Source organism: Salmo trutta, chromosome 5 (genome assembly GCF_901001165.1).
Source record: "Salmo trutta chromosome 5, fSalTru1.1, whole genome shotgun sequence".
In the NCBI taxonomy this organism is placed as follows: domain Eukaryota; kingdom Metazoa; phylum Chordata; class Actinopteri; order Salmoniformes; family Salmonidae; genus Salmo; species Salmo trutta.
In genome coordinates, this window is record NC_042961.1 from 64,129,274 (window position 1) to 64,148,639 (window position 19,366).

General features: G+C 42.8%; 1 protein-coding gene across 1 annotated transcript; it reads right to left on the reverse strand.

Moving 5' to 3' along the window:
* Nucleotides 1-137: 137 nt before the first annotated feature.
* On the reverse strand, nt 138-17,987 carry LOC115194778 (butyrophilin subfamily 1 member A1-like). The gene is made up of 7 exons (XM_029754709.1): nt 17,850-17,987; nt 2,105-2,452; nt 1,886-1,924; nt 1,059-1,337; nt 720-872; nt 456-485; nt 138-319 (listed from the first exon to the last, which is right to left on the reverse strand). The coding sequence occupies exons 1-7, from the start codon at nt 17,869-17,871 to the stop codon at nt 282-284; spliced, it is 909 nt and encodes a 302-aa protein (XP_029610569.1). The 5' UTR covers nt 17,872-17,987; the 3' UTR covers nt 138-281.
* Nucleotides 17,988-19,366: the final 1,379 nt, after the last annotated feature.

The window sequence follows — 19,366 nt, forward strand, 5'->3', positions numbered from 1 at the left end:
GCTGAAATCATCCCCACAGCATGATGCTGCCACCACCATGCTTCACCGTAGGGATGGTGCCTGGTTTCCTCCAGACGTGACGCTTGGCATTCAGGCCAAAGAGTTCAATCTTGGTTTCATCAGACCAGAGAATCTTGTTTTTCATGATACCCTTCCCCAGATCTGTGCTTCGACGGGTCACCGGTTCGAATCTCAAGTCCGACAGGGAAAAGGTGCGAAGTGGGACGGAAACAGGAGGGCTGCTGGCATCAGCGTCTCTCCTGCCTCGAGCCTCATCTCATTCAATTGAGCTCTCCTGAGGGGTTCCCTTTCAACGGCACTGCAATAATAGAATGAGAGGGTGATTAAGAAAAGGCCAGTTAGCGCAAACTTAAAATGTAGTCAGCTTTCTACATCAATATGTTAAATATTTTGATATTTGAACTATCAATATGTTGGGCACATCGCACACATACCTGATAGATTTTCATGATTTTCGGTTTCACCTACAAGTACAGACAGAGATTAAGAACCCGGGAGCCTTGCAAACACACATATACAGCCCACCTGAATTAAATGTAGACAGTCCCAACACTGAAAAGCTATTGATTTGGGGAGGAGTGATTTTACAAATCTGTTTGTCATAGAATAGAGGTAATTAAGGTGGAGTGATTGAACTAAAGCTCACAATATTGTGATGAAAGCATTGGAACATCTCTGAACGGTTAGAGATGCCTCACCTGTCGCCCATTGACGTTTCGCACGTCGATATCCAACCACATGTCCCATTGGCGCGGCTACTGCAGCTCCCACTGCAGCTCCCACTGCAGCTCCCACTGCCAGACAAAGCCCAGCTGTCCAGTAGGACTGGCATGACTTGGGAAAGACGTCATCTGAAACACAGAAGCCATGTAGAACCCATTACATACTATCATACCAATTGATTGGTTTGGACCTCCAGATTGATAATCTATGAAAGAACATTGCCAGCGTGGTGCAAACAAAATAATAATTTCATAAAACATTTTCAAAAACTTCCAATTGTAAATTCAATAATCTTTTCAAAACAGATCCCTCACCAGGAATGCGAATCTGCTTCGTTCTGGTGATGTTCTGCTGTTGAACTCTACAGGTGAACCAGTTGTTGTCAGTCTGCTGTATGGTGACATTTCGTCTCACAGTGTAGAAACCCTCGGTGTCAGTCTCGGTCTCTGTAGGTCCAGTAGCAGGGAGGATGGCTCCATTGTTGTCAAACCACTCCAGCTCAGGTTCAGGGTACCAGCCTTCGGATTCACACCTCAGGACCAGCCCACTACCCTTAGTTCCTTCAATAGAGAGGACTGGCAGAGATCCAGGGCCTGCAAAAATGAAAGTTAACACAGGGGCGAGATTCCTGTTATGAATATGAATGGATTCATTCCTTGTTCTCAAGGCAGAGTTGCAAAGAAAAAGCCATATCAGTAATATAAATGGTCCACTATGCCCCCTATCAATAACAGGTTAACACCCATTAAGAAACAGTAATATTAACACCCATTAAGAAACAGTAATATTAACACCCATTAAGAAACAGTAATATTAACACCCATTAAGAAACAGTAATATTAACACCCATTAAGAAACAGTAATATTAACTAACACATAGTGGACCAATAATATTACTGATATGGCTTTTCACCCAATGGACCATTAAGAAACAGTAATATTAACACCCATTAAGAAACAGTAATATTAACAACCATTAAGAAACAGTAATATTAACACCCATTAAGAAACAGTAATATTAACAACCATTAAGAAACAGTAATATTAACTTCTTTAGGGTAGGGGGCAGTATTTTGACGTCCAGATTATTTTAACTGGTCGATCTGAGAACAATGAGACGGGGTGTTTTTTGGAAACTCACTTAATTGTGTTGGTTGTCTTGGGGGATGTTTTTTGTCATCTATGAAAAATAGATTTATGACATTGTGATAATCTCAATGAAAATGTGCTGATGACATAACACCTTTATGAAGCACGGAGGAAAATGCAATTTTGATCATTTATATAAATAAGGATAAGACATTGTACTTGACAGAGAAAAATAACATCTGATGTGTACACTAGTATTTACATGACTCACCGACCAGGAGTTGAACGACAGGTCTCTGAGTCCTGCTCATAGTTGGAATGAAGCAGGTGTAGTTTCCAGCATCAGAGAGAGTAACTCCTGTTAGTTTCAATGAGACGTTGCCGTTCTTCAGTTCTTCTTTAAACAGTGACGTCCTTCTCTTGTAGGATGGATTCTGGTCCTCTTCAGAGTCACGATGGTCGCGGTAACAATGCGCCTCTTTTGGCTTCAAGTCTGGTCTGAGCCACTCCACTGTGTGACTCGCAGCATTCATAGTGGGTTTCAGGAAACAAGGAAGGATGACATCACCACCCGCTACGGCATGAACCCTGGACATTGGAGCAACAACCTGAACCTGACCTGAAAAAACAAAATCAGAGTGAATATCTTTAAGACCAAATAGTCTAAATGTTGTATAAAACTTTTCAAAAGAAGTTTAGTATGGTAATATAGTAGAGTTTAGTACTTAGTAGCACATTTTGTATTTGTCGTGAACAGACTCACGTGCTCACAAAATACTACTACTTTACCCAAAAGATCAGACTGATCCCTGGAGAATGAACACCAAATTAGGACACATTCAACAGCTGGGCGATAGTGAAATGTAAAAACAAGAAGTTGTTTATATTGAAGGGAGAAATAATTACAGTCTTCACCATCTGGATGTCAGTGACATGCACGTTGTATGTATATACCTGCTGTAGGTATATACTGCTGCATTCAAGACAATTGGGAACTCATAAAATAAAAAATAAGTGAAATCATTATGTCGCCGCCGTGAACTTTTTCCAACTTTTTTTCCTACCAAAACATATGGAGCATGAACGGCAAGCTGGCAGCACAACACCAGGACACAGCGAAGGATGTAGCGAATATCAGGGTGACAGCTAAAGCACAGGGCTTGATTTTCACTGAAAACGTACAACTAGTTACAGCATTAACGTCTACATTTGTTAGATAAATCTCAAAAATCACTCCGATCAAAACAGAATGATTCTGAACACTGACAAACTTTCCTAGCGCCAAGAACCATAGAGGGTTTAGTTCTTCCTGATCTCGTATTACCTCTAGGTGGGAACGCAGTCAGACCAGCCGGTAATACGCTTGTCCCCCCGCGACCAGGTTTATACATCAAACATCCTCTGTTCAGGATGCGAAGGTGTTAGTTTTCTCTTTAATGAGATTTTAATGGCTCGGTGAAAAAACATGTACTGTCAAAATAAATAATTCCCACCACCGTGCTAGGGTGGCTAATGCTACTTCCTGATGTTGCCAATGTTCATTTGATCTGAAAATCGGTGGTGGATTGTTGAGAGAAATTTCAACAAACATCAATGACATCACACCTGCTAAGATCTGCATGTTCCCACCTCATCTATAACTACTGCTACTGCCACTACCACCACTTCTACTACTACCACCACCACCACCACCACCACTACCACTACCACTACCACTACCACTACCACTACCACTACCACTACCACTACTACCACCACCACCACCACTACCACCACCACCACCACTACCACTACCACCACTACCACCACCACTACCACCACCACTACCACCACCACTACCACCACCACCACCACCACTACCACCACCACTACTACCACCACTACACCCATCCCGTTTGTCTCACAACAACATCCCTCATACCTTGGAGTTTTCCAGTGCTTGTAACCAGTGGTGACCCGTCATTCAGGGCAGATGGGGCTCTCTCTCATTTTCTGTTGTTGTTTTGCATGTTATTTTGGCATTAATGTGTCACATATCAGTTTGCACACAATGTCAAAAATAAATACAAACATCATTGAGTTAATAAAGCCTCCAAATCCAGAGAATACCAGACTTTGTTGACAAAATGATGACAACATTTGCCCACGAAGGACCGCCACGCCACCTTCCTGTTCAAGTGAGCACAGCCCAACAAGGGGAGTCCAAAATGTATTATATGCTGCTGCATAAAAGACGCCAGGGAGATATGTCTACTGTAGCTAAGAAAGTAATACTAAGTGTATGTATGTTGGTAGCTGTTAGCTGTTAGCAGCCCATGTGCCACACACTAATAATTTGGTCTATTTTTTTCCTCTTAATTATATTGTTTTTGCCCCACCAAGATTCACATGCTAAAATCGCCACTGCTTGTAACACATATGGCCTCAAAACTGCACTAATCTGTTTCTCTCTGTTTCTCGCCCAAATGTTTTAAATTAGATACATCATGTTACCTTCTACTCCAGTCGGTCGTTGTTGTTTTCCTTCTACAAATTAGTGAACTAGGCCTTTATTACTCCAGCTGACAGCAAATAAACTCTCTCTCAACATCTTCCTGCGGCCCCTCATGAGGAGCTCAGATTTGGGTATCTCATCGCACCCTCACATGCCATGTCTTGAAATATGCAGAAAGACACATTAAAAGTAAACTTACATCATAAAACTTCTGCAGGCCAACTTTCTAACTCCGCCCATAACTTCCAGAAGGGATTCATTATTTAGTCATTATTAGTTTTACACGTAAGACATGACTTTGCCATTGTGCTGTAAACATTTTGAATTGTGTCTCATATAATACATTCTATACATTAGTTTATACTGGATTAAGCGTACATTTTTGTTAGTTATGTTCCAACACTCCCTCCCTCTTGTGCCAATATCAGATATTTTGAAGTCTGTGTTCCAATAGTTTGTATTTTCTTTCTATTTTTGTCGTCAGTTGGCAAGGTTTGTCTATCTTACCTTATATATCTTACCTATCATATGAGTATCCTTTTTCTGACTCAAATAAATATCAATTCCCTCAATTGTGTTTTAATAAGACAGTGTGCATATTTTTCAGTTGAGTCACAAACGCACCAGGCACCAGGTTGGAAGACCAGTCAGTCTGGTAAAAGTCCTCCAAAATCGTCTACATGGCTGGCTGCGTTTTGCTACCAACGGAAACTTCTGGAAGATTGCCCATTTTTTTGTTTCTCTAACGAACCAGAATTCGGAGGCAGTGGGAGAACCGATTCAAGTAAATATGTTATGAACATTATGAATAGATTCTCCAGTTCCAGTCCCTAGCGAGAACAACTATCACTCTGCCCTCAGTTTAAGTCAGAAGTTAACATACACCTTAGACAAATACATTTAAAAACTCTGTTTTTCACAATTCCTGACATTTAATCCTAGTAAAAATTCCCTGTCTTAGGTCAGTTAGGATCACCACTTTATTTGAAGAATCTGAAATGTCAGAATAATAGTAGAGAAGGATTTATTTCAGCTTTGATTTATTTCAGCTTTTATTTCTTTCATCACATTCCCAGTGGGTCAAAAGTATACATACACTCAATTAGTATTTGGTAGCATTGCCTTTAAATTGTTTAACTTGGGTCAAATGTTTTGGGTAGCCTTCCACAAGCTTCCCACAATAAATTGGGTGAATTTTGGCCCATTCCTCCTGACAGAGCTGGTGTAACTGAGTCAGGTTTGCAGGACTCCTTGCTTGCACACGCTTTTTCTGCCCACAAATGTTCTACAGGGTTGAGGTCAGGGCTTTGTGATGGCCATTCAAATACCTTGACTTTGTTGGGCTAGGGGGCAGTATTGAGAATTTTGGAAAAAATATGTGCCCATTTTTAACTGCCTCCTACACCAACTCAGAAGCTAGAATATGCATATTATTGTTCAGGTTTGGATAGAAAACACCCTAAAGTTTCTAAAACTGTTTGAATGGTGTCTGTGAGTATAACAGAACTCCTATGGCAGGCAAAAACCTGACAAGGTTTCATGCAGGAAGTACCCTGTCTGACAAGGAGTCGTGCGTCTTGCATCTGTTTATTGAAAAGTAAGGATCTTAGCTGTAACGTGACAATTCCCAGGGCTCCGATAGGCTCTCAGAACCCGGGAAATACCTGAAGGTTGACGAGGCAGCCTCAGGCTGAAACACATTATCGCCTTTGGTAAGTGGCGGATCAGAGGACCTTTGAATGAGGCGCATGCACGATTCGCTCCCGTGGAGAAATTTCATTCGGCTGTTTAGCGCATTGCAGATTCCCGGTCGGAATATTATCGCTTTTCTACGAGATAAATGGCATAAAAATTGGTTTTAAACAGCGGTTGACATGCTTCGAAGTACGGTAATGGAATATTTAGACATTTTTTGTCACGCCATGCGCAAGACCGTGATGTAGCATTCTGATAGTGTCTAGAACTCACGAACAAAACGTCGCTGTTTGGATATAACGATGGATTATTTGGGACCAAACCTACATTTGTTATTGAAGTAGAAGTCCTGGCAGTGTATTCTGACGAAGAACAAGAAAGGTAATAACATTTTTCTTATAGGAAATGTGATTATGGTGAAGGCTGAACTGGGTGGGTGTCTAAATAGCTAGCCCTGTGATGCCGGGCTATGTACTTAGAATATTGGAAAATGTGCTTCATCCGAAAAGCTATTTTAAAATCGGACATATCGAGTGCATAGAGGAGTAATGTATCTATAATTCTTAAAATAATTGTTATGCTTTTTGTGAACGTTTATCGTGAGTAATTTAGCAAACTGTTAGTAAATTCCACGGAAGTTTGCGGGGGGTATGCTTTTTCTGAACGTCACATGCTAATGTAAAAAGCTGGTTTTTGATATAAATATGAACTTGATTGAACAGACATGCATGTATTGTATAACATAATGTCCTAGGTGTGTCATCTGATGAAGATCATAAAAGGTTAGTGCTGCATTTAGCTGTGGTTTGGGTTTATGTGACATGATATGCTAGCTTGAAAAATGGGTGTCTGATTATTTCTGGCTGGGCACTCTCCTGACATAATCTAATGTATCCACATAATTGTCCGTCCTCATGATGCCATCTATTTTGTGAAGTGCACCAGTCCCTCCTGCAGCAAAGCACCCCCACAACATGATGCTGCCTCCCCGGTGCTTCATGGTTGGGATGGTGTTCTTCGGCTTGCAAGCCTCCCCCATTTTTCCTCCAAACATAACGATGGTCATTAATAATAAACAGTTATTATTCCATTTTGTTTCATCAGACCAGAGGAAATTTCTCCAAAAACTACATTCTTTGTCCCCATGTGCAGTTGCAAACCGTAGTCTGGCTTTTTATGGCAGTTTTGGAGCAGTGGCTTCTTCCTTGCTGAGGGGCCTTTCAGGTTATGTCGATATAGGACTAGTTTTACTGTGGATATAGATACTTTTGTACCTGTTTCCTCCAGCATCTTCACAAGGTCCTTTGCTGTTGTTCTGGGATTGATTTGCACTTTTCGCACCAAAGTACGTTCATCTCTTGGAGACAGAACGCGTCTCCTTCCTGAGCGGTATGACCGCTGTGTGGTCCCAAGGTGTTTATACTTGCGTACTATTGTTTGTACAGATGAACATGGTACCTTCAGGCATTTGGAAATTGCTCCCAAGGATGAACCAGACTTGTGGAGGTCTACACATTTTTTATCTGAGGTCTTGGCTGATTTCTTTTGATTTTCCCATGATGTCAAGCAAAGAGGCACTGAGTTTGAAGGTAGGCCTTGAAATACATCCACAGGTACACCTTCAACTGACTCAAATTACATCAATTAGCCTATCAGAAGCTTCTAAAGCCATGACATCATTTTCTCAAATTTTCCAAGCTGTTTAAAGGCCCAGTCAACATAGTGTAGGTAAACTTCTGACCCACTGGAATTGTGATGCAGTGAAATCATATATATATATATATATATAATCTGTCTGTAAACAATTGTTGGAAAAATTACTTGTGTCTGGCACAAAGTAGATGTTCTAACTGACTTTCAAAAACTATAGTTTGTTAATAAAAACTTGGAGTGGTTGAAAAACGAGTTTTAATGACTCCAACGTAAGTGTATGTAAACTTCTGACTTCAACTGTATACCAACATAATATCCAGGGCTGTCTAATTACAGTATAATGCAGTGTTTCTTAGTGAAGTCTGTCCTCAGATACAGAGAGCTGTGAAAAGCCTGTCTGCAGACAAAGAGGTCCCAGTGAATGCCCCAAGAGAATAAAGGTACATCCTTGTATACCATGGATTATGTGTACCTATGTTAGCACATTTTGTAAACAAAAATACAGTTTAAAAGTCACACAATGCATAAACCTATTACATGTGGATAAAAAGTTTGGTCAAGGGGCGGCAGGTAGCCTAGTGGTTAGAGCGTTGGACTAGTAACCGGAAGGTTGCAAGATCGAATCCCCGAGCTGACAAGGTAAAAATCTGTCCTTCTGCCCCTGAACAAGGCAGTTAACCCACTATACCTAGGCCGTCATTGAAAATAAGAATTTGTTCTTAACTGACTTGCCTTGTTAAATAAAGGTAAAATAAAAACCGATAGTCGACTGTTCTTAAAATTTTTCCATATATTAGACACCTATATTTTTTTCATATTTTTGAATAAAACCAACTATATGCTTGTATTATGCTGTTTGATGACAAATTACTTGAGGGAGATCAAGGTAACCAGAAAATAAATTATAAAAAATCTGACCCGACCATCCTCCTGCTGGCTTTCGCAGATTCTGATTCTACTGAAGTTGATGTTAATCGGCTACACGAGGAGGAGTCGGCAACAAATAGCCAATAGCTGTGTCTGTCCCGAGCTCACTGGCGCGGGAAACTGCCCAGAATATTTATACAATGTTGCATGTTCACTAGCGCAAGCATCGGGACGGACCCTGTTGGGCTGCATCACAGCCTGGTACGGCAACTACACCACCCTCAACCGCAAGGCTCTCCAGAGGGTGGTGTGGGGGCAAACTTCCAGGGGCAAACTACCTGCCCTCCAGGACACTTATACCACCCGATGTCACAGGAAGGCCAAAAAGATCATCAAGGACAACAACCACCCGAGCCACTGCCTGTTCACCCTGCTATTATCCAGAAGGCGAGGACAGTACAGGTGCATCAAAGCTGGGACCGAGAGACTGAAGAACAGCTTCTATCTCAAGGCCATCGGACTGCTAAACAGCAATCACTAACTCAGAGAGGCTGCTGCCTACATTGAGACCCAATCACTGGATCACTAATAAATGGATCACTAGTCACTTTATACAATAATAATATTAATAATGTTTACATCATGTTTTCATTACTCATATCGCATTTTATACCATCTACTGCATCTTTCCTATGCCGCTCGGCAATCGCCTATCCATATACTTATATGTACATATTCTCATTCACCCCTTTAGATGTGTGTGTATTGGTAGTTGTTAGATATTACTGCAATGTCGGAACTAGAAGCACAAGCATTTCGCTACACTCGCATTAACATCTGCTAACCATGTGTTTGTGACCAATAAAATGTGATTTTGAATAGTTGATTCAATGTTTTAAGTTCATTGCAGACAGGTGAAGCCAATGTGATTTATAGGATATTTATTTTTATCAGGATATTTTCTACCTGCGGGCTGCAATGTTTTTATTTGTTGGTTATTTTACAATAATTGGAAATGGTAATAGAAGTTACTTTTTAGGTTTTTATCATTTTGACAAAGAGATATGAAGACGCTATTATAAATGAAAACCAGAACTGGCAGATGGGTAGAAATGGTAAGATAAATTGGCATTCCACATGAAAGGTTGCCAACTCATAGTGTAGCCCATTACCGGCAACTTCAGGAGAGGAACGGCAGAATATGTGATAGACACCAGGAGGAGAATGGTCGGGTCAGGTAAAGGTTTTTTTCTTCTGGAGCCTTCTTGAGGCATTAAATCGTAAGCTTAACCTCTCTAGGGTAGGGGGCAGTATTTTCACGGCCGGATGAAAAACGTACCCAAATTAAACGGCCTACTACTCGGGCCCAGGAACTGGAATATGTATATGTGTAGTAGATTTGCAAAGAAAACACTCTAAAGTTTCTAAAACTGTTTGAATGGTGTCTGTGAGTATAACAGAACTCATATGGCAGGCAAAAACCTGAGAGAAATCTAAGCAGGAAGTGAGAATTCTGGTGCTTGTAGTCCTTTCAAGTCATTGCCAATCGAACACACGGTGAGTTAGGCTTACTAAGGCTTCCACTAGATGTCAACAGTCTTTAGAGTTGTTTGAGTCATCTACGATGAACAGAGACTGAATGAGAAGGCTGAGAAGCTGGTGACCCCGGGGAGAAGACGCGCATTCACGCGAGAGGTAGCTCCACGTTCCAAAACGTTTTTCAAGACACAGGAACTGTCCGGTTGAAATATTACTGAATCTTCTCGTTCTAAAGGCCCTAAAGATTGATGTTATACAACGTTTGACATGTTTGAACGAACGTAAATACAATTTTTTAACTTTCATCGTCACATTTTCGGCGAGCTTACGACATTTTGAGTAGCTTACTGGACGCGAACAACAAGGCGCTATTTGCACATAAATTATGGATTTTATCGAACAAAACATTTGTTGAATACCTGGGATTCCTGGAAGTGCCTTCTGACGAAGATCATCAAAGGTAAGTGAATATTTCTAATGCCATTTAATATTTTAGATGACTCCAACATGGCGGCTATCTGTATCGCCTAGTGTATTTTTCTGAGCACAGTACTCAGATTATTGCAAAGTGTGATTTCCCAGTAAAGTTATTTTGAAATCTGGCAATGCGGTTACATTCAGGAGATGTCAATCTATAATTCTTTGAATGACAGTTTAATATTTTATCAAGGTTTTTGAATAGTATTTTTGTAAATTGTAGCGCTGATCCACCGGCAGTTTTGGAGGCTAAATATTTTCTGAACTTCACGGGCCACTGTAAAATGCTGTTTTTGGATATAAATATGAACTTGATAGAACAAAAAATGCATGTATTGTGTAACATGATGTCCTAGGAGTGTCATCTGATGAAGATTGTCAAAGGTTAGTGCTTCATTTAGCTGTGTTTTGGGTATTTGTGATGCATGCTAGTTGATTAGAAAATGGCTGTGTGGTTACTTTTGTCTATGTACTCTCCTAACATAATCTAATGTTTTGCTTTCGCTGTAAAGCCTTTTGGAAATCGGACAACGTGGTTCGATTCAGGAGAAGTGTATCTATACAATGGTGTAAAATAGTCCTATGTTTGAGAAATTTGAATTATGAGATTTTGTGGTTGTAAATTTGGCGCTCTGATTTCTCACTGGCTGTTGAATAGTGTGGGACGATTTCATCCCACATACCCGAGAGAGGTTAAAGCATCAGACGAGCTCAATGCCTATAGTTGATTTTATTAAAACACATAGGGTGTCATATATATACACATATATATATATACACACATATATATATATATATATATATATATCACACACACACACACACACACACACACGTTAAAATTCAGAGAAATTGAAAGGTCGAAAGAACAGATAACTCAGTCGACCAAGATTAAAACCAAAAACATGAGACAATATATTGTCCAGATACTGATACAGATAGAGCCATTCTGGATCTAAAGAAAAGACACCCTGATACTACTGGTCAGGGATACAACATCAAAACTCAAAAGAACAGATGTATAGACACTGATTCAATGGCATTGAGGAGTATACCACCTCAGTCACCGGCTTCATCAAGAAGTGCATCGACGCCATCGTCCACACAGTGACCGTACGTACATATCCCAACCAGAAGCCATGGATTACGGGCTACATCCGCACCGAGTTAAAGGCTAGAGCTGCCGATTTCAAGGAGCAGGACGCACATAAGAAATCCCGCTACGCCCTCAAACGAACCATCAAACAGGCAAAGCGTCAATACAGGACTAAGATTGAATCCTACTACACAGGCTTTGGCGCTGGTCGGATGTGGCAGGGCTTGCAAACTATTACGGACTACAAAGGGAGACCCAGCCGCGAGCTGCCCAGTGGCGCGAGCCTACCAGACGAGCTAAATGCCTTTTTTGCTCGCTTTGATGCAAGCAACACTGAAGCATGCATGAGAGCACCAGCTGTCTGGACGACTGTGATTATGCTCTCTGTAGCTGATGTGAGCAAGATATTTAAACATTCACAAAGCCGCGGGGCCAGACGGATTACCAGATCATGTACTCAAAGCATGCGCAGACCAACTGGTAAGTGTCTTCACTGACATTTTCAACCTCTCCCTGACAGAGTCTGTAATACCTACATGTTTCAAGCAGACCACAATAGCAACCTGCCTAAATGATTACCGCCCCGTAGCACTCACGTCAGTAGCCATGAAGTGCTTTGAAAGGCTGGTCATGGCTCACATCAATCAACGCCATCATCCCGGAAACCCTAAACCCACTCCAATTCGCATACCGCCCCAACAGATCCACAGATGACGCAATCTCAATTGCACTCCACACTGCCCTTTCACACCTGGACAAAAGGAATACCTACGTGAGAATGTTGTTCATTGACTACAGCTCAGTGTTCAACACTATAGTGCCCACAAAGCTCATCACTAAGCTAAGGACCCTAGGACTAAACACCTCCCTCTGCAACTGAATCCTGGACTTCCTGATACCACCTGGGAGTAGCCTAAGGGTAGACAACAACACATCTGCCATGCTGATCCTCAACACTGGGCCCCCCAGGGGTGTGTACTTAGTCCCCTCCTGTAGTCCCCTCCTGTAGTGCCTGTTCACCCACGACTGCGTGGCCAAACACGACTCCAACACCATCATCAAGTTTGCTGACGACACAAGTGGTAACGATGAGACAGCCTATAGGGAGGTCAGAGACCGGGCAGTGTCTCTCCCAGGGAAAGGCGGGCCGAACAGGCCCCCATTTACATATTTTCCCTCTGAGGAGACTGAAAAGATTTGGCATGGGTCCCCAGATCCTAAGATAATTCTACAGCTGCACCATCGAGAGCATCCAGACCGGTTGCATCAGCACCTGGTATGTCAACTGCTTTGGCATCTGACCGTAAGCCATTACAGAGGGTAGTGCGTACCGCCCAGTATATCACTGGGACCAAGATTCCCGACTATTTACATTGACAACCCCCCCCCCCCCTTTGTTTTTACACTGCTGCTACTCGCCATTTAATATCTATGCATTATTCCTACCTACATGTACAAATTACGACTAACCTGTACCCCCACATATTTACTCGGTACCCCCCTGTATATTGTTATTTTATTGTGTTAATTTATCATTTTTTTCAACTTTAGTTTATTTAGCAGTTCTTGAACTGCATTTTTGGTTAAGGGCTTGTAAGTAAGCATTTCACGGTAAGGGAAAGGGGGATACCAGTCAGTTGTACAACTGAATGCATTCAACTGAAATGTGTCTTCCACATTTAACCGCTATGAATCAGAGAGGTGCGGAGGGGGCTGCCTTAATCAACATCCACGTCTTCGCCGCCTGGGGAACAGTGGTCTACTACACCTGTTGTATTCGGAGAATGTGACAAATACAATTTGATACTACTGATCAGAGATACAGAGGTCTAATGTATAGACACTACTGTGTGTAGGTCAGAGATTCAGAGGTTAGCACATTTATATGTTCAGTGTAGTTAGTTAGCAGAGAGCACAGGTCATGAGAGAACACTCTGGCTGTGTCCCACATCGCACCCTGTCAACTACATAGTGAACTGCTGCTGATCAGACTCCTGGTCAACAGTAGTGCTCTTTATAGGGAATAGGCTGCTATGTGGGATGTACCCTGTGACTTCCATTTAGTTCACCATCTTGTCTCAGGCCTCTGCTAACACACTGTCATGTCACCACCTATTACACCCCCCCCATCTGGTCTCAGTCCTCTGATAACACACTGTCATGTCACCACCTATTACACCCCCCCATCTGGTCTCAGTCCTCTGATAACACACTGTCATGTCACCACCTATTTCACCCCCCCATCTGGTCTCAGTCCTCTGATAACACACTGTCATGTCACCACCTATTACACCCCCCCATCTGGTCTCAGTCCTCTGATAACACACTGTCATGTCACCACCTATTACACCCCCCATTTGGTCTCAGGCCTCTGATAACACACTGTCATGTCACTACCTATTTCACCCCCCATCTGGTCTCAGTCCACTAGCTCATCATTTGAGGTGCGACATCAAATAACAGACGTGCAATGAGGACACACTCATACACTTGATACTCCGGCCATCCTACAATCTAAGCTTGATGCCCTCAATGAACCTACCAGATATAATCCCAAATCCGTAAACACGGGCACCCTCATAGATATCATCCTAACTAACTCGCCCTCCAAATACACCTCTGCTGTTTTCAATCAAGATCTCAGCGATCACAGCCTCATTGCCTGCATCCGTAATGGGTCTGCGATCAAACGACCACCCCTCATCACTGTCAAATGCTCCCTAAAACACTTCTGCGAGCAGGCCTTTCTAATCGACCTGGCCGGGGTATCCTGGAATGACATTGACCTCATCCCGACAGTAGATGATGCCTGGTTGTTCTTCAAAAGTTCCTTCCTCACCATCTTAAATAAGCATGCTCCATTCAAAAAATGTAGAACCAGGAATAGATATAGTCCTTGGTTCACTCCAGACCTGTCTGTCCTTGCCCAGCACAAAAACATCCTGTGGCGTTCTGCATTAGCATCGAATCGAAGTTAGGAGCCAATATACACAGGCAGTTAGGAAAGCGAAGGCTAGCTTTTTCAAACAGAAATTTGCATCCTGTAGCACAAACTCAAAAAAGTTCTGGGACTGTAAAGTCCATGGAGAATAGGAGCATCTCCTCCCAGCTGCCCACTGCACTGAGGCTAGGAAACACTGTTACCACCGATAAATCCACTATAATTGAGAATTTCAATAAGCATTTCTCTACGGCTGGCCATGCTTTCCACCTGGCTACCCTTACCCCGGTCAACTGCCCGGCACCCTCCACAGCAACCCGCCAAAGCCCCCACCATTTCTCCTTCACCCATATCCAGATAGCTGATGTTCTGAAAGAGCTGCAAAATCTGGACCCCTACAAATCAGCCGGGCTAGACCCTCTCTTTCTAAAATCATCTGCTGAAATTGTTGCAACCCCTTCTTACTAGCCTGTTCAACCTCTCTTTCGTATCGTCTGAGATTCCCAAAAATTGGAAAGCTACTGCGGTCATCCCCCTCTTCAAAGGGGGAGACACTCTAGACCCAAACTGCTACAGACCTATATCTATCCTACCCTGCATCTCTAAGGTCTTCGAAAGCCAAGTTAACAAACAGATTACCGACCATTTTGATTCACACCGTACCTTCTCCACTATGCAATCTGGTTTCAGAGCCGGTCATGGGTGCACCTCAGCCACGCTCAAGATCCTTAACGACATCATAACCGCCATCGATAAGAGACATTACTGTGCAGCTGTATTCATCGACCTGGCCAAGGCTTTCGACTCTGTCAATCACCACATTGTTATTTGCAGACTCGACAGCCTTGGTTTCTCAAATGATTGCCTCGCCTGGTTCACTAACTACTTCTCTGATAGAGTTCAGTGTGTCAAATCGGAGGGCCTGTTGTCCGGACCTCTGGCAGTCTCTATGTGGGTGCCACAGGGTTCAATTCTTGGGCCAAATCTCTTCTCTGTATACATCAATGATGTTGCTCTTAACTGCTGGTGATTCTCTGATCCACCTCTACGCAGACAACACCATTCTGTATACTTCTGGCCCTTCTTTGGACACTGTGTTAACTAACCTCCAGATGAGCTTCAAAGCCATACAACTCTCCCTCCGTGGCCTCCAACTGCTCTTAAAACGCACAAAAAAAATGCATGCTATTCAACCGATCATTGCCCGCACCTGCCCGCCCATCCAGCATCACTACTCTGGACAGCTCTGACTTAGAATACGTGGATAACTACAAATACCTGGGTGTCTGGCTAGACTGTAAACTCTCCTTCCAGACTCATATTAAGCATCTCCAATCCAAAATTAAATCTAGAATCGGCTTCCTATTTCGCAACAAAGCATCCTTCACTCATGCTGCCAAACATACCCTCGTAAATCTGACCATCCTACCGATCCTCGACTTCGGCGATGTCATCTATAAAATAGCCTCCAACACCCTACTCAACAGACTGGATGCAGTTTATCACAGTGCCATCCATTTTGTCACCAAAGCCCCATACACTACCCACCACTGCGACCTATATGCTCTCGTTGGCTGGCCCTCACTTCATACTCGTCGCCATACCCACTGGCTACAGGTTATCTACAAATCTCTGCTAGGTAAAGCCCCGCCTTATCTCAGCTCGCTGGTCACCATAGCAGCACCCACTCGTAGCACGCGCTCCAGCAGGTAAATCTCACTGGTCACCCCCAAAGCCAATTCCTCCTTTGGTCGCCTTTCCTTCCAGTTCTCTGCTGCCAATGACTGGAATGAACTGCAAAAATCTCTGAAGCTGGAGATTCCCATCTCCCTCACTAGCTTTAAGCACCAGCTGTCAGAGCAGCTCACAGATCACTGCACCTGTTCATAGCCCATCTGTATACAGCCCATCTATCTACCTCATCCCCATACTGTATTTATTTATTCTGCTCCTTTTGCACCCCAGTATCTCTACTTGCACATCTACCATTCCAGTGTTTAATTGCCAAACTGTAATTACTTTACCACCATGGCCTATTTATTGCCTTAATTCCCTTATTTTACCTAATTTGCACTCACTTTATATAGACTTTTTGTTTTCTTTCTACTGTATTATTGACTGTATGTTTTGTTCATTCCATGTGTAACTCTGTGTTGTATGTGTCGAACTGCTATGCTTTATCTTGGCCAGGTCGCAGTTGCAAATGAGAACTTGTTCTCAACTGGCCTACCTGGTTAAATAAAGGTGAAATATTTTTTTTTTTTAAAACAACATGCAATTAACAGCAGGTTTCCTAGAAGTAGACCAGGGTCTGCAGAGCTAGCTGGCTACTGAAGTAGACCAGGGTCTGCAGAGCTAGCTGGCTACTGAAGTAGACCAGGGTCTGCAGAGCTAGCTGGCTACTGAAGTAGACCAGGGTCTGCAGAGCTAGCTGGCTACTGAAGTAGAACAGGGTCTGCAGAGCTAGCTGGCTACTGAAGTAGAACAGGGTCTGCAGAGCTAGCTGGCTACTGAAGTAGAACAGGGTCTGCAGAGCTAGCTGGCTACTGAAGTAGAACAGGGTCTGCAGAGCTAGCTGGCTACTGAAGTAGAACAGGGTCTGCAGAGCTAGCTGGCTACTGAAGTAGAACAGGGTCTGCAGAGCTAGCTGGCTACTGTGTCACCGGAAATTGTCATGTTTTTGTAACCTTTATTTAACTAGACAAGTCAGTTAAGAACAAATTCTTATTTACAATGACGGCCTACACGGGCTAAAACTCGGACGACGCTGGGCCAATTGTGCGCCACCCTACGGGACTCCTAAACACGGCCAGATGTGATAAGCCTGGAATCGAACCAGGGTCTGTAGTGACGCACTGAAATGCAGTGCCTTAGACCGATGCACCACTCGGAGCCACAGTTGACCATAATGTCAACATTACCAGTTAACGTAATGACATGCTGACCCAGTTAACTAGTTAACGTAATGACATGCTAACCCAGTTAACTAGTTAACGTTAGCTACATAAACCTGCATCTGGATGATCTAAGATGATAGCAAGTTGAGAATAACACCATATAACGTCACATCGTATTGCTAACAACGTTATATCATTTCAGGATGTATCTTTGCTAGCCGGCTTACATTTTGTTTACTAGCTAACTTAGCTAGCTAGGTAGCTGAGCTTTCTGAAGCTAGCTAAGCGATGGTGTGAGCAACCCACCTTCGGATGTTGTAGAAAGACAGCAGAAGCAAAGCCAGCATAACTACTAACCATAACGAGAAATGATATCCATTTGACAAGCAATGTTACGTTTGATGCTGGTTGCTACTAGCGATTTTAGTTTTAAACACACTTTCCTTCCTCTTCCGTATAATGACGTTCTTCCTCTTCCGTCTAATGACGTTCTTCCTCTTCCGTCTAATGACGTTCCCAACAATCTTCTTCTTCTGAGGTTTAACGGTGGTTGGCATCCAATTTGTTGCATTACCGCCACCTACTAGCCTGGAGTACAACTCCCTTATACTTTACTTGAAAAATAAACAAATGTACTGAATAAATACCCTACCATCTAACACTATACTCACTAATTTCAAAATTATATAAAATAAAAGTAACACCCCCCTACTCCACTAATTAAAGGTATTTATTCCTACCATTCCTGCCATCACCCTGAAAGGATGGGACATCACCACTTAACACACCCTGTTACTCTTTCTATTGTCAAGTCTCCCACACACCCAAATACCTCTCTGCAGCTGCCACCACAACCTCTATTTCCTGAGACGTCAGAACCATCCCTGCTGTACAGTTGATAGCCATTGCTATAAATGCTAAAAATCCAATCTTACTGAAATGTATTTCACATTTTGCCCTATCCCTCTGTACTGGTATATCTCTACTACTCTCACCACTCCTCCCCCTTAACCCATCTTCCTCTACTTTCTTCACTGCCTCAGCATATGACAACTTCTGCACTACTACAACCCTGGAATCCTCAACCTGCCTCTCTCTCACGGGACATTTCTGATCCCCAGCTCCATGGGCTCCCCTACAATTAACACATTCCACTACTTTCCCCAAGGCTACACATTCCCTTGTCTCGTGCCCTACAATTAACACATACCACTACTTTCCCCGATGCTACACATTCCTTTGTCACATGCCCTTCTGCACATTTCTCACACCTTGGACCCTCCCTCCTACACACTGCTGCCACCTGCCCATCAGCTGGACACCTGTAACATCGTAATGTATTCGGAACATACGCTCCTACAGGATAACTTATATATCCTGACTTCACCTTGTCACCTTGTCAACTTCAAAACTCAAAATAACAGACAATGACTCTTCTGTTTCCCCACTCTCGCCACCCTGTCTGCGTCGCATCAAACGACGAGCATCACATACACCGGGACTCTTTCCCCTCAGCTGGTCAACTTTTCTATTTACTGCTACCCCAGTTATCACTCCTTTCATTGGTGCCCTTTTCTTGAGAAAGAAACAATTCACATTTCTTGCCCCCATTCATTTTACTTCGAGCACATTCTTCCTCTGCCCAACAGAAGCACAAACAATTATCACTAGACCACTTCTAGTTACCCTCACCGACTCCACATGACCCAACTCTTTTCTCACCCACCGTGAAACCACAAATGGATCAGCCAAAAGGCAAGAGTCCACTTTATCCATAAGTTAGACATTATATGCTAGCTTGAAAAATGGGTGTGTGATTATTTCTGGCTGGGTACTCTGCTGACATAATGCTTTCGTTGTAAAGCCTTTTTGAA

Coding starts and splice junctions, on each gene's coding strand:
- LOC115194778 (XM_029754709.1), bottom strand. CDS start 17,871: ATGGATATCATTTCTCGTTATG. Junction 1,925..2,104: donor TGTCGTTCAACTCCTGGTCG/GTGAGTCATGTA, acceptor TATTTTTCATAG/ATGACAAAAAACATCCCCCA. Junction 486..719: donor GAAACGTCAATGGGCGACAG/GTGAGGCATCTC, acceptor CTGTACTTGTAG/GTGAAACCGAAAATCATGAA.